Consider the following 21,990-nt stretch of genomic DNA (forward strand, 5'->3'; position numbering starts at 1 on the left):
CTAGATATTGCTTTTGAGTACTGGTCTGATCCATGGCTGTATTATACTGAGCTGCTAGAGGGAGACTCTTCTCTTGCTGCCTTCTGTCAAGTTCACCCTATGGATGTGCAGAAAGAATTGCTGTATGGAAACTGGAAAACCCATAAAAGGATGGATGCTCAGCATGTCCCTGTTCTGTGGATACAGCCTGTAGTATAAAAACCTGGAATGCAAGGTCCCCTCTGAGTGTTTGCTGTACCATGTTACAGGTGCTAAATAAGCCAGGCATAACCACATCCTTGTGGTGCTGGTTTTTTTTCCTTTTAGGTGTTACCTGCACTGTAAGACCTGACTGGACCCAAGTTCATGGATTTTTAATCAGGTGATTGCTGCTTCCCTGGACTGCTTCAGAATAACCAGCCACAAGGTGAAAAATCATGCATTTTTTCTTTGGTTTTGCTCACTTCAGTGTGTTGCTACCTCAAAGTTGGGTCAAAAAGTTGGCAGTATTTTAGCAGATGCTTTATTTTCTCCTCTAGCTCTTAGAAAGTGCAGAGGTTGAGCGAAACTGACATCTCAAAAATTATGCTGTGGTATTGTGGAGCTGGTGTGGTGTTGCACAGTTATTTTATTTTTCAGAATTTGCTTTCTCAAAGTTTTTTTTCCTTTGGAACATGGAAGCATCTGTTAAGTCTGTCTCTTGATAAGCTCTTTTCAGGTAAATCACATATCCCTGGGAGGGCAGAGTTTGAATGTTACAGCTATGATTTTTTTTAATGTGTATCAATGCTTCAATTCAGATGCTTCAACTAGTTCTCAGCAAGGCTGACAGCAGTGTAATTTTCTATGGCTATAGAGAGTTTGATTTTTGAAGTATGCATAGGTTTTAGTTCTGTTTAAGTTACTATGACTGGTGCTAAGGTTTAAGCCTCACTAGTTTTGAAGCTGAAGGGGGCAATTACATTAATACCAACGTTTTTAATGCTGATGTGTAATACTTGCAGGCATCTGTAGATGGTGATGGTGTTCCACTCCATGCCTTGGTGGTGCTGCATCCTGTTTCTCACCTACCTGAACGAGTTAATTTCCAGGCTGGATGAATTGCATTTAGTGGTGTTCTTATTTTGATTTTTCTGAGCACACGAGGTAGCCTTGAAATTCTTTGTGTCCAAAGCAAATTCTTTGTTGGCCTCATCTCTGTCGGGGTAAGTTTTGAGTGGATTTGTGCTGATACTCAGTAGCTTGTCAACATGTTAAGTCTCTTACCATCAGCCAGCAGTGGGTGCAGCTGAAAAAAAGTGCAGGTCCTATGGGGCTTCTCCACTTTGCATCTCCCCTGTCCAGCTGAGTTGGTGTCCTTGGCATGGCAGCACTTAACAGTTGTGCTTTGGGAAGTTGGAGTGTACCTGTTTCCAAAATGAAAGCCAAGCTTGGCATGGGGTTCTAGAATCTCCTGCCAACATGTGGGCAGCCAGCTCTGACCACTGTGCTTGCTGCTTCCCTGGACAGGCTGGGTTTCATGGCTTGTTGGTAGTGGTGAGCTTGGTGGGGGAAAAGAGTTGTACCTTGGTTCTTGTATGTGATCTCATGGTGGTTCTGTGCTCATCTGAATCTGCTCTTTCCTGGCTGCTGGAGTGTAGCCAGCCCTGCCTGCCTGGGGGTTTGGATGTGCTGGGGTATCAAGATGCACTGATGTTAAAAATGAACAGTAGCACTTCATGGGGTTGACAAGCAAGGAGACACAATGTCACCCAGCAAGCCTGTCACAGAGCCAGTTGCAGAACCATTTGTCCCAGAGCTTTGATCTGATGCCTATTCTGAACTCGTAGCACAGGAGGCAGCAGACACAGCACTGGCAGCACGGCCCCAGGTCCCTGTGCTGCAGCTCAGACTCACCCACTGCCTCCTGTTTGTGCCTGGTATTTTTGTGTCCCCTTGGAAATGGCCCTGATAAAAACCGACTGCCAACAGCCCTTTTGTGGCAGCAAAACTTTGGCTGAGCTGCTTCAAAACCTCCTTATTTGTCTTCCCCAGGCATTTGGTGTTGGTGCTGCAAGTTTGCCTGGTGTGGAGGCTGCTTGTGGTGCCAGGCTGCTTCCTCAGGCAGCTCCAGCCTGGCTGGAAGGAGGAGCCACTCGCTTTCCCTCCCAGCGAGGGTTGCCGGGACCTGGGGAGAGGACGGCATCCGATTTTTGTGTGGAATAGACCGGGTTTGTGTCTGGTGCCTCCTTTCGGGAACAGGATCAGCTTTTGCAGCGTGCGGCTGGCCGGAGCCCAGCGCTGGGGCAGTGGGGAGGCCAGGAGGATATCCCTGTGGATTGTCCAAGGGCCAGGCGGGCAGGAAGCCACGGCCAGCGAGGTGGTGACAGCACCTCCCAGCTTTCCTCCAGCGACTCCAATTGCAGACATCCAGGAAGTGAGATCACAGCTCCAATGGCTTAAGGGAGACCGGGAACCAGCCAGCAGAGTTGGGGAAGGGTCTGCTCCCACCCCGCCGGGATTCCCCCCCTCACTGCCATGGGACTGGGGCTTTCCTCCTGCCTCCTCCTCCTGCTGCTGCTGGGAGTGTCGGGGGATCTCGGCAGCCAAGGGACACCGCCGGAGGGGACCTGGGAAGAGGAAGGGGAATTGTGGAGCAGGGCGAGGTTCGAAGCCGTGAAGAAGCACTTGGGAGCAGTGGGTGCTCTCTCCAAGCAGTATTGGCAGTACCTGGCATGCAAAGTGTGGCAGGAGGGCTGCGAGGAGGAGGAGGAGGAGAACAAGGAGGAGGAAGAGTCCCATCGCAGGTCAGGTAAGCACCTTCCTCCTTTCTCTCCCTCTCCCTGTGCTGGAGTCTAAACACACTGTGCCCCCAGCTCCTGTTGATCCTCTCCTCCCCTTCTTAAGGGTGACTGCCCTGGGCATCCCCCTCCTTGCTCAGCAGCCCCCAGCGTGCCATAAACACGGGGCTGAGTACAGTGCCACCTGAAGCAGCTTCTCCTGGCTGGGTGCACATTTCCCCTCTCACAGTCCAGGCTAAGATCCCCTGCACTCTGCAGGTCTGCCCCTAGATAGCTTTCACATCTGGCTCACATAAAATCTGTGAAAAGACACTTACTGGCAGGTCTCAGCTCAGACCACTTCCTTTTCCAGGCTGGAGCTTGCCTCTGGTGGGCCAGGATTACCTGGAGCTCTTCTCTGCCTGGTACTGCAGCTTTGGCAAGTGCTGCAAGACAGGAGACTGCCAGATAATCAACAATATCACAGGTGGGTGCTGTGCTGTAGTTGGGACACCCAAGGCTGTGCTTTTCTAATGCCTCTGTCTTCTCTTCCATTGTTTGTTTGCAGGGTTTTCTTCTTTTTAACAAGGTGTATTTTAGCAAGTGGTATAAGTAAAGGGCATTTCTGAGCATGGTGCTGAACTTGTGAGAGGGTAATATGCTGAGCTAAGTCCTGTTTCCCATTATTCCCTTGTAATTTTGAGGCTATCATGTCTGTTCTGGTCTGCCTTCATCTGGAAGCTCCCAGCCATATTCAGTGGGACCCAAACTGGTCCAGTATCCAGCCTTAGGTCAGGGGGTACCCAGAGAGTTGCGTGTGTGTCCCTTGCAGGTGGCATTGCATTTTGCTGGCTCCAAGATGTCTGGTATCCATACTCTGCTGGGAGCTCCTGAGGGCCTATGGGCTTCAGTTTTCTCTGCAGTCATCAAACACCTCCTTTACTTCTCAAAGGAACAAAGGAGTCAGTGGAAAATCTGTCTTTTTACAGGCTGATGGGGGTGGGGTGCAGGCATCCTGCTTAACCCTGTGGCTTTAATCTCACTGCAACTTCTCTTGGCCAGTCAGCCCCACCAACAGGGCCCTGTGGGCTTAGTGCCAGCCACATTTTGACCTCTTATTCCCACCTGCAGCAGCTGAACTTGCAAGCTAAAGCTCAGCTCCTGGTCTCTCTTTCCTGCAGGGTTAGAAGCTGACCTCAACAGGCAGCTCCACGGGCAGCACTTGGCCAAAGAAGTCATTGTCCATGCAGTGCAAGAGTTTCTGCAGAACCCACGGCCAGACAAGGCCTTAGTCCTCTCCTTCCATGGCTGGTCTGGCACTGGCAAGAACTTTGTGGCCCGAATGCTGGCGAGTCACCTGTACCAGGATGGGCTGAAGAGCAAGTGTGTCAGGCTGTTCATATCACTCTTCCACTTCCCCCATCACAAGTACATGGACTCATACAAGGTGAGAGCCAACAACGTGGTGTTGCTGTGGGGTTGTTCCAGTGTACTGGGTCTGGCTGGGATGGAGTTCATTGTCTTCTCAGCAGCCCATGCTGTGCTGTATTTGGGATTTGTCAGTAGAACAATATTGATAACACAGCAGTTTTTGGCTGCTGCTGAACAGGGCTTGCACAGCATCAAGGCTTTCTCATTGTCTCACTCTCCTCCCACAATAAGTAGGTTGGGAGGGCACAAGAAATCAGAGGGGACACACACCAGATACATAGCTGGACCCAGTTGACCAAAGGATATTCCGTGCCATTTAATGTCCTGCTCAGCAATAAAATCTGAAGGGGGAGAAGGTTTTGGGGCAGGAGGACATTGCTTAGAGTCTGGGTGGGCATCCGTGGTAGGTGTGGTTGCATTTGCATCTCTTGCTTCCCTTTTTTCTTTTCTTCTTCCTCTTTGCTTACTAAACTGTCTTTACCTCAACCCACACATTTACTTGCTTTTGCTTTTCCTATTTTCTGCCCTGTCCCAGCCTGTGTTTAGCTGCAAGCCAGGGTTCACCCTGGTTAATCCTGAATGTTAATCCAGGTACAGGTCCTGCCTGATCTCCTGGTGGCAGTGACTGCTGCTGGGCTTCTCATACTCCTTCCCACCACTCTGCAGGCTCAGCTGAAGAAGCAGATAAGTGAGACTGTGCAGCTCTGCAAGCAGTCCCTGTTCATCTTTGATGAGGCAGAGAAACTCCATTTCAGCCTCCTGGATGCCATCAAGCCTTTCATGGCTCGCTATGACAACAAGGATCAAGCAGATTACCGGAGATCCATCTTCCTCTTCCTCAGGTGATTTCTGGGTCCCCAAAGGGATGGGGAAGGACAAAATGATGGAATTTATCTGTTGAGGTGTGTGAAATGAGGGGCGTAGGCTGGAAGGGAAAGAGATATTTAGCCCCCCAAGAAGCAGTTTCCTCCATGGTAGTGATGCTGACCATCCTTCATGGGATTGGGGTGTCTGCAGGAGGAGCTGAGATCCTGACAGGGACACCTGAATCCATGTTTAGGCATTGAGACAAGGAATTAGTGAAGGTCAGAGGAAGTGTGGTGTCACCCTGGACAGCTGAGCAGTGAGGTCTCATACTCCAGGGAGCAGAGCTGGTGCTGCAGATTTTGGTGTGAAGTTTTACAAAGTGACACTGGTTGGGAGCAGGAGGTGGGGTGGGTGAGGTGGTTGAGGTGCCGTCTGTCTGCTCTGCTATGAGGGCTCATCCTGGCATCTTCTCACACTGTGGTTTAGCGATTGGAGGGTGAAAGGAAAAAGGATTTTGGCATGGGTGCACCTGGCCCAAGTGACCTCCCTTCTGTCTGCAGCAATCTTGGTGGCAACATCATCAATGAGGTAGCCCTGGACTTCTGGCGAGCTGGCCGGGTGCGGGAGGAGATCTCCATGGAATTCCTGGAGCAGCAGCTGCGGGCAGAGCTGCAGGAGCCTGCAGGTAAGAGCTGGGCTTGCTTGCCCAGCTTGTGGGCAGGCTGCCTGCAAACTTCCTGTGGGGCCTTGTTTACACACTCCCATCTCCTTGCCAAGGAGGTTTAGATTGAATATTGGGAACAATTTCTTCACCCAAAGGGTTGTCAGGATCCTGGCACAGGCTGCCCAGGGCAGTGCTGGAGTCACCATCCCTGGAGGGATTTAAAAGCTGTGTAGATGTGGTGCTGAGGGACATGGTTTATTGGTGGCCTTGGCAGTGCTGGGTTAATGGTTGGACTTGATGATCTTAAAGGTCTTTTCTAATCAAAATGATTCTATGATTCTATAGTTGTGCTGCACAAGTGTGTGTGCTGTGCGACAAGCCTTTATTCCAACCCTCACCCTGAGGTTATTTGCAATGTGTGTCCCTTCCTTCACCCTCAGTAGCACAGCACTGCTGCAGCAACCAGACACAAGGCAGGAGCCCTGACAGGCAGCCAAACACTGTAGGGAAGTATCAAGAGTTTTTTGAGGCTTCTCTTGGCCTGATGGCCAAGCTGTGGTAATATTCTGTGTTCAGCTTAAGTACTGCCCAGCTCTTTATAGATGGGTGTCTCTCTCCACCATGTATGTCTGGAGGAGCCAAGACAGCCCCTCCCTAGACATGAGCCTTTCCTTGCAGAGAGATGCCAGCTCTCAGATGAAGCCTATGAAGTTTTGAGGGTTTTTTTTTTTGTCTTGCTTTTTGCTACAGAGAACAGTTACGCCCGCAGCCACCTCCTTGAAGAGAATCTGGTTGATGTCTTTGTCCCATTCCTGCCTCTGGAGTACCACCACGTGAAGCTCTGCGCACGAGACGCATTCCTGGCCCGTGGACTTCCATACACTGAGGAGGCCCTTCATGAAGTAGCCAGGTTGATGGTCTTTGTCCCCAAAGAGGAGAAGCTTTTCTCTGCACAGGGCTGCAAATCTGTATCTCAGCGCATCAATTACTTCCTTCCTTGAGCACCAGGTGGAACTACACCAGTGGTGAAGGTGGTTCTGCACACTGGGAGCTGCTCTCCTTGCACAAAGTCAGGCAGGTAGATTACCCAGCACAGGGACACAGCTTTAACCCCTGGTTACTCTGAGGGGGTTTTTGCAGGAATGATGTGTAACCTGCCCAGCCTTAATCCTGAGACATGGGGACAGCTTACATGTGGTTGCCTTTCAAGTCTGTTTGGTGTTCTAAAGTCCCTTCTCTTAGTAGGTAGCAACCTGAAGTGATGATTTGGTTGTGCGGACAGTCACAGGGGATGTCCCAAGTCCTTGGTTTGTTTCCATGTAATGAAGGCCTTGGATAGACTGGTCCTGTTGAGAAGGCCCAGCAAAAGCCATGGTCTCACCCCTGGTCCCACTTGTCTTGGTCACTTTACAAGCTCTCAGGTTGCACACAACTGTTTAGCTGTAGTTCAGGTTTTTTCTCTCCTGTTCAGGCATACGTGTACCAGGATCATGGTTTATGCAGGAGGCCCCTGCGTTGAGAAAACAACTGAGTATCTCCTCTCAAATCCTCTTCCTTTGGAGCATCCCTCTCTCAGTGGAGTCTTTTGTTGTATGGAAGCAGCTGCAGGCATGAGGTGAACTTCTGCTGAAATAATTTTCTCAAAGCCTGTTTGCTTCACTGCAAAATGAGAAAGGGGAAACTAATTCCCCTTCCAAGGGTGAAGAAGGGCAGTTGAAGAGGATGGTGGCTGAAGGAATAAGCTGCAATTTTGTTTTTCAGGGTTGCAGTAAGCTTGGGTTTTGTTTATTTTTGTGGGTTTTGTTTTGGGGTTTTTTTTTCCCTTTTTTTTTTCAGTATGTTGCACACTTTTTTTTTAGCTGGTATCAGCATTACTACAGCGAGGGGCTGTTTGCTGTCTGGGTGCTTGCCCAGATAAGTATGTTACAATGGGACCCAAAAATTTCAACAATGTTACTTGACAGTGTTACCTTGTGACCTCTAGGCCAAAGCTCACTTCCAACACTGCTGGGCTGGGGCAAGGAGGTGAGACAGAAGACGCCAAGGACAAGGGCTGAGCTCCCTGGACACCCACTGTGTAGACCTTTGATATATTTTAAGCTTTGATCCCCTCTGAGGTGCTGGTTCACTTACTGCTCCTCTGGACTTTGAGGTTGCCTTTTCCTCCAGTCATGCTGGCTCTGTTATCTCACCAGGCTTCATAGTCCAAGGCAGGAAGACAAGCAGCTGCTTCTCACTGCTCAGCCAAGACAAGGTTAGTTTAAATGTACTGTTGTCTCCAGAGTTGAGCTTAGGGCCTGTGCCAGCCTGCACTGTTACTGGGTAGATTTTCAACTTGGTTTATGGTCAATCTTAATCAGCTCGGGAAAGAGGAGAGGGAGGGAGATGCACCCAGGGAAGAAGGGAGGATGCAACTTGGGTTGTGTTTTATAACGCAGGCAGAAAATTTAGAAAGTTGTTATTTGCTTGAAGGATTTAGGAGGTTGTAGAAACCAGGATAACCTCTGTTTGAAAAAAAAAATTACTATTCAGCTGCCCAGGCTAGGCTTCTGCTGTTTGGAGTGAGAGGGAGACACTTTATCAGCTGTTTGGCCAGCATGGGACTGGGCTGGAGTTGGCATGCTAAGCAGCTCTTGCTGTTACTGATTAAGGAGGTGGTGGTGTGACTAATGAGGGCAGCTGTCAAACAATGATGCAAGACCCTGTGCCCTGCCAGCTCACACTTGTGTGTGTTTGAATATTAAGTGAATGTTTGATTGATTATGCAACCCCAACAGCAAGAAACACTCTACTCTGAGCATGCCACAGCAGTGTTAACTTTGATTTAAAGGTATAAATAAAGACAGTGCTTTTCTTTGCAGTCTTAAGAGAATTAACTGATTTCCCTTCTTAACAGGTTTACAACCATCTTGTCTTTTATACCCAAAACAACTTCAGGTTAGTACTGAGTAGCTTCAAACATTACGTAAGAAAAAAGAAACAAAAACAAACAGAAGAGCCTACACTCAGGTGTTTTTTTGCCAATAAAATATTGCAACCTTTATTTAAAACAAAATGCAAATTGGCAAAACTTTGTGGAACGACAGGCAAAGAGGCCCTTCAAAGGGCCTTATTTACATCAAACTTAACACTGTTCGCAGTTCACAGTCAGACGATAGTGAGAGAATTAAATTAGAAAAACAACCAAAATATATTACAATAACAATTAAAAACAAAAACAGTTGACAACACTGGTAGAGTGACTGGTGATGAACATTTTTTCATTTTAATCCATTCCTGCCCTCAATGAGTTCACTACTGATACAAACAGCATGTGGAGCCCACGGGGCTTTGCCCCACCCACCCCTCCCCCTGTGCACAACAGACACATTTGAAGAATGACCTCCTTTGGTACAGATATTTCTTACTGTATAGGTATTATAAATAAGTCAGGTGTCCCATAACCTTGGATTTCCTACCACCAGGGAGGAGGTGGAAGGTTTTGCTCCACACTAGAGGCCACCAAAGTGCAGCCCCAATACCCTTCCATCCTGGATGGTGCCACTGGTGTTGCAGTGGGAGGTTTCCAAGCATGCTGTAGTCTCTACCTTTTGGTTTGTTTTTTTTTTAACTGATTAGCAGCAGGGCTGCGATGAGTGTTATAAAGAGAAGACAGCAGCCTGGTATGTTTGCAAAAACAAACAAGATCACCTGGATTCATTAGTGCTCGTCACAGCCACTGCTGCCCAGGAGAAGCACCTCTGCTGCAGAGCCCTGCCTCAGGTATGAATTACAGACCTCAGCATCAGAGGTTGCTTAAGGCTGCCAGCAGGTCCCACCCTACTTGCTCAAACACCCAGTGCCCCCCAGGGAGAGGCTGATCTGTCAATGCAGCAGTTTGGGGGCAGCTGTTGCCCCGTGCTGCAGGGTTTAGTTCCCACTGCCCACAAAGAGCCATGTGCCATAATACTTGCTTAAGCAGACCAGCCAGGATGTCATCATCACAGAGTTGTGCCCAGGCCAGTGGTGCTCAGGAGATGTGTCCTGGGTGAGGAGGATGCAGACAGCCCCCCCTTTTCCCCACTCTGTTCTGCATCAGCAGCACTGCTACATTCAATTCTGCTTTCCCAGCAGCTAAATCTGACAGTCCCAACACCCAGACTCTTAATTCAGCTTCACCCCTGTCTGCTGATGAAACTGAAGTGCTGCCAGTCAGACAGCTGAGTGTGCCACTTGGGGATTAAAAAGTATGTACAGTGCAGGAAGAAAAAAGAACTGCACCTGTGAGTTGGCCAATTCCCCACAGTAGACAGGAGGAGAAAGTGCCCCACATCAACTCACTGGTGTGAGCACATGTTCTGTGCTTGGCATTACCAGGCCCTACGTGATGCCATCCAAGAAGATTCCTTCAAATTCTAACCTACACTAGTGCAAGTGTGAGAGCCCAGCATGCTTACCCTGCTTACAGAGCTGACAGTGGTAAGGGAAGGGAACACAGGAGCAGGAGTTGTATGCTCCTCACTGGGAGAAGTATCAGAGCTCCACCATCCTTAAATCATTTTGAAAACACTGCACAAGGCTCAAAGCAAAGCAGCTGCTACACTAGAGACCTCTAAGGCTGAACAGAAAGCCAAACCTAGCAGGAGGGAGAAAGAACAGTTTTAGGAGAGTGGCTGTGGAAGGGTGAACAATTGAACAGTGATTTACAGCAGAACCAGCTTTCCTAGATACCATCCTTTGGCTATCCCAGTTGGGAATAAAACATCATGGGGCAACAGAAGCAGCAATAATTCTGCAGCCTTGTATTTAGGGAAAAAAACTCAGTGTCAGGTCAGTGCTACCTCTGCCACCATCTGCCCACCTGATGTAAGACCAGAGGAGTGATGACGGGGAAAATCCCCAAATTCCACTGTTCTGTGTTTCTCCTCCATTGTAGTGATCAGAACTGAATGGGCTTCTGTGTTGCCCAGAGAGACTGTGGAGTCTCCATCCTTGGAGATACTCAAAAGCCATCTGGATGCAGTCCTAGGTGGCAGTTGTTTGCAGTCCTGCTTTAGCAGGAGGATAAACAAGTGACAGCCAGAATTGCATTCAGACCTCAGTGACAGCAGAGGTACTGCCTGTTGCCTCATTGCCTTTGTCCTGGTGAGGATAAACCAGAAGTATCTGAAAGTGGGGATGACCAGTGATGGAGAACCAGTCCTTCACAAGGGCAAAATTAGTTTATTTGGAAAGATCAGAAAGGGATGAAAGAGGGGAGTTTTAGTAGTTAGAAATTCCAGCAATTCTTTGCTATTCTGTCACTTTTGCTGGAGCTTTTCTGGAAGACTGGAATTCAGGAAAAGAAAGCAAACCTTCAAAATACTCATCAGGATTGGACTTGTAGCCTTACATTTTTATGGTTCAAAAACCTTTCCCCTGAGAATCACAATTGTTTCACTCTGTCTGGTGTAGTAGTAGTGATGACACCACACGATTGTCTGTCAGGGCAAATAAGCTTTGCCTTTCTGCCCCAAAGAAAGCTCCCCAACTTTTTCACCCTCATGATTGTTTGAAAAGCTGTGTGAAGTGATACCACGAGCTGCTTTCCCTTTGCAGGTCACCTTCCCAAAGGCCACTTGTTTGCTGCAAGCCTTCAATACAGGTGCCTGAAAGAGATAAGGTCAACCACAAAGCCCTCAGTAAAATCTATTCAATCAGGGTTTGGTACTCAGGGCTGAACATTGCTGTGGAAGAGCTTCCCCTGGCCCACTGACTGAGGAGAGCTGAGGATCCTACTGCAGAACCACACCACAGGCCTTGTTGGGTGGGCTTGGTGCTGCTCTGGCAGGGTGAGTAACCCACACTGTACTTGTATTTGTTTCCACAGAGGTACCAGCTCAATGAAGTCCACTTCATTAATTCATTCACTTGAATGTCTATCAGGGGGGTGGAGGGGTTGCTGGGTTTCCTTCCCCCCATTTCCCTTACTTGGGACAATGTAGCTCAGTGTCCATTTAACCTCACATCCTGCTCCACCAGTGCACATTCATGCATGGTGGAGTCACACAACTTTACCACAGAGCAGGAATAATATGAGGATTCTCAGACACCAGCCCATTTCTGAGGATTTTTCAGGCTGCTGTTTCACTTCTTGGAAATGCCATGGAATATTCCATGTCAAAAAACCACAGGGACACTCTGAGACATCCCAGCCTACTTCCCAGGACCACCAAGGCAAAGCTTCTAGACATAAACGGAAGTGCACATCTGCTAAACTCACACCTGTGACCCAGCTCAACTCTAAATACTCAAACTAAAAGCAGTACAGTCACACTTCTAAAAAAAGTTTTAAAACAACCTTTTAGCAAAACCCAAAAGATTTCAGGTGCAAGGCAAGCCAGATCCTCTATCATCACCACTAGTTTGAAGGAAGCAGCAGCATGCAGGGTAATGTGTAGTATTTGGAGCCAGCTGCCAGGCCTGTTTCCTTCTCTCAAAGCAACAGAGCTGTGGTCTTCCCACTACATCTCGGGGAGTTGTGTGTGTATGCAGAGGACTGCAGGGATTTTTTTGAGGCCACACCAGTCTAAAACAGCACTAGGACCAAGGATGGCAACTTCAGCCACACAGCTGCTTTCATTCTGGGATTGTGGGTAGGTGTCAGAACCCACCATCCAGTTGGATCTCCCTCAGGCAGAGCTGTTCAGGCTTGGAATGTCTCAGGCTGGGGCATAAGCAGTATGCATGCATGTTCTCTGCACAACAGCATGAGATTCTAGCCTAGACTTTGAAATACAGGAATAAATTAAGAAGATGGCTGTGATTTTACCCTGTGTGCTGACAGACTTGGTCACCTTCACATGCAGAGAAGCTGGAAGCCTGAAACTGGTTGGTAAGCACTATGGCAAACCCCAAGCAGCTGTTGGTGTGAAGTGCTCGTGTTATGCCAAGAGTAGGGACTGGTCCAGGGTGGTTGTCCAGGCTGCACTGCCTGGCTCGCCAGCCTCACAAACTGGGAGACACTGGGAATGACTCCTGTGGAGAACAGCCAGGGGTGGTGGAGGCTCTGCCCTACGTACTGTAGAACCTCAGTGTGATGAAACAGAATTCACAAGTCAACTTGGTGAAAAGTTAAAAACAATCTAGAGCTTAAAACAAAACAACCTTAAAAAACCAACCTACCCTAATAACAACACTGGTAAGTTGTGCAAGAGCCCCAAACCACTCAAAAAAAAAAAAAAAGACCATTAAGCAGCACCTGTGCTTGACCACTAGAAACAGGTATCAGTAGAGTGAAGGCTGGGTGTATTCCAGTGGTAAGTCTGCCCAGCATCCCTGACACTTCCAATGCAACAAAGATGAGAAGATGTGGTGGATGGAGGTGGACAGGAGGAACAAAAGGATTGGTTCATATAAACTAATTTTGCAGTTCTCATAAACAGCAGCAACAGTGCTGTGGAAGTAAGCTGTCTGGGTTAGTGCATCCACTTCCAGCAGCTCTGAATACTGTCAGTGCATTAGACCTTTCCCCTGACTACATGTGGCCTCCCCCTGCAGTGCTGCTCCAGCTCAGACTGCCTGCTCAGAAGGCCACAGCACAGGTTAGTGCAGGCAGGGGAGGCTCTATCCAGCCACTCCAGCTATCCCACATCAAACCTTCCCAGCGAGAACCTGCCACCAATTCTCCTGCCTCTCCAAGGGATAGCAAGGAGCAACCTTCCCTCATGGTACCAAGCAGATCAGACTGACTAGGTAGGGACAAGTACTCGATGTTCTGCCCCTTAGAGCTTTAATCTACCCTCTCCATCCCCATTTTTTGAGATGAACCTGTAAACATGAGAAGAACTAAGTGATCTGAGGTACTTCACATACTCAAGTATCAGTCTTTCCTTTTGAAAGCATCAGTACAGAAAAAAAGCCCACCCCCCCCCCACGTGTTTCTCTTACCCCGATTGGCAGTAGCTACCTTTGCACCACGTCGCTGATTTCTTGGACACATGACAATAAGTTATTAAGGACAGGGTTTGCCCCAGGGACACCAGCAGCTGTTGAGGACACCTGCAGTTCCTGCAGGCTGAGTTCCAGTTTGCTCACAGCTTCCCGGAAGGCAAATTTATTGCGTGTATGTGGGATGCAGTCCACATAGCCTGAGCAGTAATCCAACAGCTGGTGCCCTGTGTCTACCAGCTGGCTGTTTGGTGTTGGCTCGGTGATGGCACTTGAGAGAAGATCTGCACACTCCAACAGTGCTTCCTTGCTGATTTTGTCGGCAGAGATTTTCTCAGCTGCCTGTTTGGTCTTTCTTAGAGCTACTTTTGCACCAGCTGTGCCATTGGCCATTTTCACCGGGGAGGTGGAAGACGATGACAGAGGCACTTGAGGTGGAGATATCAAAGGCCTCCCAGATTTTCCACCAACAGGTGCTGCTGCTGCTGCCTTCTTACTCCCTTCGCTCAGTTCCAGTCCGTGCTGTGCTCCTGCCAAGTTGCTCAACTCTTCTGCTGCATCTGAGCAGGCAGCTGGCTGCTGTAGGAGCCTCATCACTGGTGGTGGAGGTGGAGCACACTTTGGTTTTACCCGTCTGGGTCGGTCCCTGTCGCCAGAAGAAGTGACCTGATGCTCAGATAAGAGTTTAAATTTATTACCCTGAGAGTCTGTGCCAATGAGCTGCACATCTGCTGGAGTGTGTTTGAGAGTGGGTGAGATTAGGACTGGCACTTTGTGGTTATGAGTGGTTGGAAGTATTGCTGCAGCCTTCACTGGAGATGACCACCCTGGTCTCTCGCCATCCTCAGGAACCCCTTGCTGGGGGCCACTGGTTTTTTCTTTGCCCTTTGGAGCTGCTGCTAGCCCTGCACCCTCCTTTTCTTCCAACCCTGAGGGGGTGGGGAAAGGGAGTGCTGTGGCACCTCTCGGCAAGAGTTTTGCTTTTGGTCTCTCTCTGGTCAAAGTAGGGCCTTCTTCAAGCCTTTTGGGAAACAGGTCATTTTCCCTCCCTGTACTCTCATCAGGCTGAGAGGAGGTGGACACTGTCCGTTCCAGCTGGATTTTTAACCTCTGAGAATTTCTGGGAAGGGTCATTGCCATCCTGTCCTGCTCTGGAAGCCCTGAGGACATGGAAGATGTAGAGTTTGACCTTGTAAAAGGCTTTGAAGTGTCTTCATTGCCAGTGGGTTTTCCCACTCGTAAACCCAGCGTCTTTTTAATCAAGCGTGGCGTAAAGAAACCAGTGATGCCCAACCACCCACCACTGGTGCTCACACCCCCACCACTGCTGGCACCAGTGCCATCATCACTGTAGAAGGTCCTCTGCACAAAGCCCCCACCATAGCACTTGGGTGGTGCCAGGTTTGTATCCTGCTGCACGGGAGGAAAAGAGAACCCATCCACATGCTGCAGGGAAGCAACAGATGAAAAGTTACCCGTCAGCTCATATTTCTTATGGGGCTGATTCTCCATCTCCCGGAAGGAGCTGCTGCGCTTGGGAGGTGTGGGAGCGTTCCTCTTCTTCATGAAGGAGCTGAAGAAGCCACCTTTTCTGTCCCTGGTGAAAGTGGTCTCTTTGGCATCCTCCAACAGGCTGCTGGGTGACTTGTCCCTCTGCTTGCGGGGCAGTGCAGGAGACCCACTTGTTGGCTGTGTGCTTCTGATAAAACCTGGGCAGAAGAAACAAGTGTGAATCTGCAAAATCCATTTCCATCTCCCTACCCTGCAGTGGACCTTACAGCTGCATATTTACATATTTAACTGCCCAGTTCCTTTTCCTAAGAAAGGATGCATTTTGTTTATTTTGTGTGAGGCAGGCATGCTTTTGAGTATTTTTTTTTAATTTTTTCCCTCATCTGCATGCATGATTTCTCTGTTACCTATACTGAGGAGGCCATGGAGGAGAGAGTTCAGGAGAAAGTGAAGTTGCTTTTTCCTTCCAGTTTCTTACCCCTTCCCGTGTGTTTTTTTCTCCTTCCCCAAATACCACAAGTATAAGAAAAAAATCTCTTGTTGAATTGTAAACTTTAGTTTTGAAGTATCATTTACAAAAAAGCAGCTAAACTAATTTAAAAAGAAAAAAATACAATGGGATTTACTAAAAGAACATTGAACAAGCTGCAGTGATTTCTATTTGCTAGTAAATAATTAGGCTGCTGAGCCCTAATGACACTGCAGTGCACAGCACCTTCCCACACCATATTGCTGTTTCCTTCTGTTTTTCTGGGAATTTACAGAAGCAGCAAGCCTGTCCCAGAACATGTGGCCTCACTGCCACTGCCCCAGTGTCCATACCTGGTGCTGAGCTGGATGTTGAGTGTTCCACAGTATCTTGTGTTCCTTCAATGTTCTCTTTATTTTCTGCCTGTTTCTTCAGAGTTCTGGTCTTGGAGGGAAGCATGGGTAACCGAGGCAGGTAAGGAACTATGGATGAGGAGGAGGCTGTTCTTCCAAGCTCTTCTGCTACCTCTGTAAGATAAAAAAAGACCAAATGAACAAACCAAAAAGAAATAGTTGGAACAGAGACTGGAAAGGAACAGAAGCCCACACTGGCAAGAAAAGATGCATGACAGAAGTACCTAGTTTATGGATTTAGTCCAGAGGTATTCAAGGTGAGATGTTTTTCATAATGCTTTTAAACTCATTTACATCTTAGTAAATTCAGAAAAAAAGGAAACAGGATCGGTAGGATCTGTACAAGAGGTCTGGTATAAACTCCAGCTCTCTGCTGGGTTAATGGTTGCTTAAGACTTAAAGCCAGCACTGAATGCATTTGCCTCTGTTTTTAATTCAGATGCCTCCTATGGATGCTCCAGGAATCCCCCAAAAGTTGGGCCTTCTCCAGATCTAGATCTAAGATTATTTGCTTGAGGCAAAGCACTGTCCTGTCTGACACAAAGGCTCAATGTTTTCTTCCTACCATCAACACATAGTATGTGACTGAAAAATACCCCACACACTCAGGCTGGCATTTGCATGAGCCACTTGATGTGCCTGCTTTAGATCTACCCTGGTAGAATTGGATCTGATGTGTTTCCTTTGTGGTAGGGAAGTGGATGGATCAGATTTGTATTTAATTTAAAAATTTAGAAGATGCTGAGACTGTTCTGCTTGTGTGTTGTCTCATATCACAGTTCTCACCAGTATTTACCTCCATGTTGATACACCTGAGAGTTGCACAATTAGCTCCTAGAAGTGGCTAAGTGGAAAAGCCAGAGACTGAGGCACTTTTTTCAAAATGAAAGCTCATAAAAAAATATTTCATGGCCTAACTGCTGCAGGCAATAGTGGATTGTGACATGCAGGATCTTTCTCTGTGCATCACCCATTAATCCTTATGCTTCAGTCTGGGAAACAAGAAGCTTCCTCTAATGGAGAAAATGTTCTCTAAATTGATTTTTGGAATTTTGGTGCTCAGATGAATTACTGTATTTTCCTTTGCACTGGTATATGTATAAGTTTTATCTAGAGTTTGTACACCAATTATGAACATGTATTTGTAAACTTAAGAGTTAAGACATTCAGTAAAGGACAAAGCCTCTCACAACCTCCACAGCAAGCAGATAAGCCTGAAGAACCCATCCATAAAGGAGACCCCTCTGGGGAATAAGCCCCAGTGCCCTTTCAGAAATAAAGCAACAGCACTAATGCAGCCTGCAGTGGGATATGTCTTATTTCTTTGATGTTTTTCCATTATATAGTCTTTCATTTCTGTTTTTTATTGCTAAAATAATTGCAATTTTAGCAATAATAATGAAAATTATTGCTGTTAATATATATTAATATATTAGTATATTAATATATATTAATATGTATATTGATATATAGATAGATATATATTAACTATGACAAAAATTGTACTGACCTATAGGTATCTGTATGCATGAGCAGGAATGATTTGTTACAGACTAGAAAAAGATGTATTTCTGGGCTCAGGGGCTTATTAATTATCTCAGGTGATACACTGTCGATGAAGTTATGCAACACCAAGTTTTGAGAATGACTTTATCTTGTCATAAATAAATAACTCTTAAATTAAATCTAGTGGGAGGTGTCCTTGCCCATGGCAGGGATAAAATGATCTTTAAGAACGAAATGATCTTTAAGATCCCTTCCAACCCAAACCCATTCTATGATTATGATTTTTGGGCTCTCACCCTCTGAGATGCTTGAGTCATGGAACATAGTTTCAAAGGCCTGATGGGTCTCAGCAAAGGAAGGGCGATCTGGAGGGTTCCACTTCCAACCTAAAATGTGAGAAGCAGAGTGAGTCTCAATGCTTGAAACAGGTAGAATATTTGTTTTATTGTGTCCAAGGAGACAGAAAATATATCAGTTAGCTGCAGTCTCTGATCTACTATTAAACAGGCTTTAGAATCATTCACAGATATAACCCACAGCAGTCCAGTCACCCTACAGTATCCTAATAAAGAGGCCTTGAGAGGAAGGAAAAAATCAGTTCTAAAAATCCCAGCTCTCTGCCACCTCCACAGCTTTTTTCCATCTCCCCAGCCCTCTTCCTAAATTTTTCAGCCAAGGAGAATTCTGTTTGCTACCTTGGCTGTCTGGACTGAACCCATCTAACCCAGTCATAGATAACTTTGTGCAGAGCTCCAGGCAACATTCTGCTCAGATGCTCTTAATGCTGCAATTCAGCCAGAGCCTTCCAAAAGGAGAATATGTGCACCCTGTGGGGGAAAGAGGAAGAGAGTGCATTGCTCCAAGATGTGGCTTGGAAAGTTATGGAAGGGAATCATGGTGAAAAGTGTAATTTCTGTACTTAGAAATCTGCACTTGAGGAATGGATTCTAGAAGCACTATCTGCTGATATCACTTACAGGGGCTGGAAAGTGACTGGCATTCTGCTCATAATGGGAAGCATTAATATATGAATTCCCTGCTTTGGGTCTTTCGTCAGCTTCATGAGGGTATTTTTTAAGCACATTCTCATCATCACTGTTTCTTTTTTTTTTTTTGTAACTGAAGTTTACCATGACTTCCTTTAACATGCTGGAGATCAAGCTTCTCACTTTAGTCAACAGAGTGGCCTGGTTTGCTCCCTAGGATCTTCAGCCTTTTACCCAACAAATTCTCTGTTCTTGCAGGACTGAAGGAGACTGAAAATGCTCTTAAACTCTGCTGCTCTCTTTCTGCAGCGCACTGCATCTTTTGGCCTTTTATTAGTAGATTTTCAATATGTTAAGGAGCTCTTCATGCCCAGTACTCAGTAGTGAGCTTGGAGGATCCATTCTGTGCAACCTTGTCAGCTTTGCCTCCTTCACAGGTGCTGTGTTTGCAGAGAACTAAATCTCCTTCTAATTTGCTCATTCCACAGTCTGCTGACAAATCATCAGTACCATATACCACAAAGTGCTCTCTAGCTGTACTCAGAGATGACAGGTTTTGAGTGTATTCTTGTTCCCTACAGACCAGACTCATTTTCCATCAGTAACCAAGTACATCTCAGGTGACGGGCTTTTCCACATTTGCTAACAAAATAACACAGCAGGAACAAGGACTTCAGAATTAACTACACATTTCTCCCACCCCTCCCAGGCTTTGTCCCTCAGACTGGAAGAAGATACTCACATGCCCTCATCAGTTCATAAACTTTTGGAGGGCATCCCTCTGGCTGCTCCATCCGATAGCCCTTTTCCAGCAGATCATACACCTGAGAGAGGTCGATGCCTGGGTAGGGTGACATCCCATAGGTAGCAATTTCCCATAACAGCACCCCAAAGGCTGTAAAAGGAGGAAAATAAAATTCTTGGTCACGAGTCTGCCCTCCTCTTGTGTTGCTTGTTCTATCGTGGCATTTTCTTGCAGATATTTCTCGCAGGCCAGTATAGGTGAAGACATTAAATGCTCAAAATGCTATTGATTCATGAAGCTGTGGCCTGGCACGTGACCATTTCCTCCCCACATGTTTCTCTCCAAGCCAGAAAGCAAGTTACTTGTCTAGGCTGTCAAAGAACAAAATGAACAAGAAAGGAACACTGAAGTGGAACTGTCTTACCCCACACATCAGATTTGATTGAGAAGGTGTTATAGGCCAAGCTCTCAGGAGCTGTCCATTTGATTGGGAACTTGGCTCCAGCATGAGCTGTGTAGGTATCTCCAGTCATAAGCCGACTTAAGCCAAAGTCAGCCACCTTCACCACGTGATTTTCTCCAACTAAGCAGTTCCGGGCTGCCAGGTCCCTGCACAAAGGGAAAAAGCACAGTCCTTTAGTGGAGCAAGAGCAGGGCTTTTGAGTACAGTCTTGAGGTTGCACACAGTCTCTCTCCTGAATTCTCTCTTTATACAGGAAGCAAAGGCAAAGTGTTTTCCTCTGAACACAGTAAAAAATTGGAGGACTTATATTTAGGAGCAAAAAGGTAAGTCAAGCTTAGGGTTCATTGTTTAATTCTATTAAATTTCCAGTCATGATAGCTGCTATGAGTAGTAGTTTGGGTTTTCTAAGAATGGAATGTGAATGGCAGCTCCTCACACACAGCAACAGCTTTATGGCGCAGTTTCATCTCACTGTAGGGAACAGGACGTGGGGTTGATGATGTATTGCACACAGGGGTTACATCAGACCAGGGCAACACCAACTTTCACAGCTGTCAGGCAGTCAGACACAAGATTCTAAGCCTGCTCTGACAGGGGGAAGGTATTGCACAACATTACGGAAATCAAATCAGCCAAAGGATAAGCCAGACAATCTCACTCTGGAAGAAAATTTCCCAAAAGGAGGAATTTCTGGGCCATTGTACTGGTGGCCTGTTCCTTGTTGCAATGTCAAACTGTACCAGCCCAACATGACTTTACCCACCTGTGAATGAAATTCTTCTTTTCCAGGTACTCCATAGCAGAGGAGATCTGGGTGGCCATATAGAGCAGCACAACAGCACTCACTTCCTCCCGGTTGCACTCCCGTAAGTAGTCCAGCAGGTTTCCATATGGCATGTATTCTGTCACTATGTAAAAGGGTGGCTCCAGGGTACATACACCTACAAGTGAGGAGGAGGGAGTGTGTGAATAAAAGTTCCCTTTCTTCCTAGAGTATCACTATTTCTGAGTTATTATCCATTTGTCATTTTTTGTACCCGTGTTTCTCTGAAAAGTGGAACTTCCATCTAAAAGCCCCAGATTCAGTGCTGCACAGCTTAAAAATTCAGAGCTTCCTCTCTCTTTCTCCATCCAGTTTATGAATGGAGCAACACGTGCCCATCAGAGCACCACTATTCCTATTTAATACACACGAAGGAGTAGTTCTGTTCTTTGGAGCGTTACAGAATGAAACAGGAGTTATTTCAAACACATTATTTACATATTATTTGCTTTTCTTCCCCCGTCTTCCTTCATAAAGCTGAGGAGTGGCCAACTGAGCACAGGTACCTGTCAGCTGGGAAGATTTCCATATTGAGATGCCCTATGGAGTAATGCGAAGCACTCCCATGGGTGCTGAGGGGGAAGTGATCAGCAAGGTGGGACTTGCAGCATTCTCACACATTCCTCACATGACTCCTTGCTACAATCATTGCAATTATGTACCAAGTATTTATTAACAGAAGATAAGGGCAACACCTCAAATCTCCCTGAACTCCTGCTACAGTGCTGCTGAATGCCAGTTCATAGAGTTACAGGGGTAACATCTACATTGTGCATCAGAAGGAGCAAAAAGCCAAACATCTCCTGGGTGAGAAATGTTTTGGTCTCTACTCCTGGAACCAGACAGGGCTCAACAGAGACTTCACCTGTGAACCACTTCATCTGGTTTTTAATTGGGTACAGATTAGTTGTCAGTATTAAAAGCCTTCACATTCTTCACATTTCTCCTTTCATCCTAGGCTTGGCTTGACAGCTTTGCTTGTGAAAGCAGCAAAAGTCCAGAGGCAATTAAACATTACTAAAGGTTTATGGTGTCTCCCTAAGAATCTTTGTACATGTAGAATTAACAGCTAAGAAGACTCTTTAATAATGATCATCATATTCTACATTTGCCAGTGAGACAAGGCACAGCCAAGCTGTAAAGACTGCAGATTTCTGCCATTCATGTTTGATCTGACCTACATCTCCACTGCCCTGATCTCAGGTACTTATCTGGTGATACACAGGGTTCCTTATGACATCAGTGATCTGGTTGTCTTCTGCTTAATTATGGACTAATTTTTTTCTCTTCAGAACAGCCTTTTCTAGAAATGGTTCTGATTTGAGAAGTAAGAAAGAAGAACAGTATTTGTTGTGCTTCCAATGTAATTTTTTCTTTCACTTTGAATTTTTGTAGAATTTTGGTTTGTTTTATCAGAAAAGTAACTGGTGGAAAATAATTTTGTAAATATAATTTAACACAGTCAGAAAAGGAATCTGACTCTAACTAAACTCTGGAGCACATCTGAGGCCAAGGGTACACACCA

At 46.6% G+C, this 21,990-nt stretch overlaps 2 protein-coding genes and 1 long non-coding RNA gene across 10 annotated transcripts in view; 2 read left to right on the top strand and 1 right to left on the bottom strand.

Annotated features, from left to right (window-relative positions):
- Nucleotides 1-1,975: 1,975 nt before the first annotated feature.
- TOR3A (torsin family 3 member A) lies at nt 1,976-8,492 on the top strand. The gene is made up of 6 exons (XM_071751178.1): nt 1,976-2,770; nt 3,112-3,225; nt 3,920-4,185; nt 4,836-5,011; nt 5,537-5,661; nt 6,391-8,492. The coding sequence occupies exons 1-6, from the start codon at nt 2,497-2,499 to the stop codon at nt 6,639-6,641; spliced, it is 1,206 nt and encodes a 401-aa protein (XP_071607279.1). The 5' UTR covers nt 1,976-2,496; the 3' UTR covers nt 6,642-8,492.
- A 160-nt stretch (nt 8,493-8,652) lies between these two features.
- The window catches only part of ABL2 (ABL proto-oncogene 2, non-receptor tyrosine kinase), a 44,796-nt gene continuing 31,458 nt past the window's right edge, over nt 8,653-21,990 (bottom strand). For 2 of the 7 annotated variants that reach the window (XM_071751175.1, XM_071751176.1), the window contains exons 6-13: nt 20,406-20,583; nt 19,604-19,788; nt 19,177-19,329; nt 17,745-17,834; nt 15,883-16,056; nt 15,024-15,257; nt 13,549-14,708; nt 10,639-10,761 (exon numbers count right to left, since the gene is read on the bottom strand). In XM_071751175.1, coding sequence (XP_071607276.1) covers nt 13,564-14,708; nt 15,024-15,257; nt 15,883-16,056; nt 17,745-17,834; nt 19,177-19,329; nt 19,604-19,788; nt 20,406-20,583 — 2,159 coding nt within the window. In that variant the 3' untranslated portion in view covers nt 10,639-10,761; nt 13,549-13,563. Of the gene's footprint in view, nt 10,762-13,548; nt 15,258-15,882; nt 16,057-17,744; nt 17,835-19,176; nt 19,330-19,603; nt 19,789-20,405; nt 20,584-21,990 lie in introns of all 7 variants that reach the window. The other 5 variants (XM_071751170.1, XM_071751171.1, XM_071751172.1 and 2 more) reach the window with 3 other exon arrangements.
- Nucleotides 16,050-21,493, top strand: LOC139799311 (uncharacterized). 2 transcript variants are annotated; one of them, XR_011727223.1, is made up of 5 exons: nt 16,050-16,199; nt 16,382-16,519; nt 19,896-19,965; nt 20,432-20,508; nt 20,943-21,493. It is a non-coding gene; the product is annotated as an uncharacterized lncRNA (long non-coding RNA). The 2 variants fall into 2 exon arrangements; XR_011727224.1 differs by lacking the exon at nt 19,896-19,965.

This window comes from Heliangelus exortis, chromosome 8, assembly GCF_036169615.1.
Source record: "Heliangelus exortis chromosome 8, bHelExo1.hap1, whole genome shotgun sequence".
Taxonomy (NCBI): domain Eukaryota; kingdom Metazoa; phylum Chordata; class Aves; order Apodiformes; family Trochilidae; genus Heliangelus; species Heliangelus exortis.

Coding starts and splice junctions, on each gene's coding strand:
- TOR3A (XM_071751178.1), top strand. CDS start 2,497: ATGGGACTGGGGCTTTCCTCCTGCCTCCTCCTCCTGCTGCTGCTGGGA. Junction 4,186..4,835: donor AGTACATGGACTCATACAAG/GTGAGAGCCAAC, acceptor ACCACTCTGCAG/GCTCAGCTGAAGAAGCAGAT. Junction 5,012..5,536: donor TCCATCTTCCTCTTCCTCAG/GTGATTTCTGGG, acceptor TTCTGTCTGCAG/CAATCTTGGTGGCAACATCA.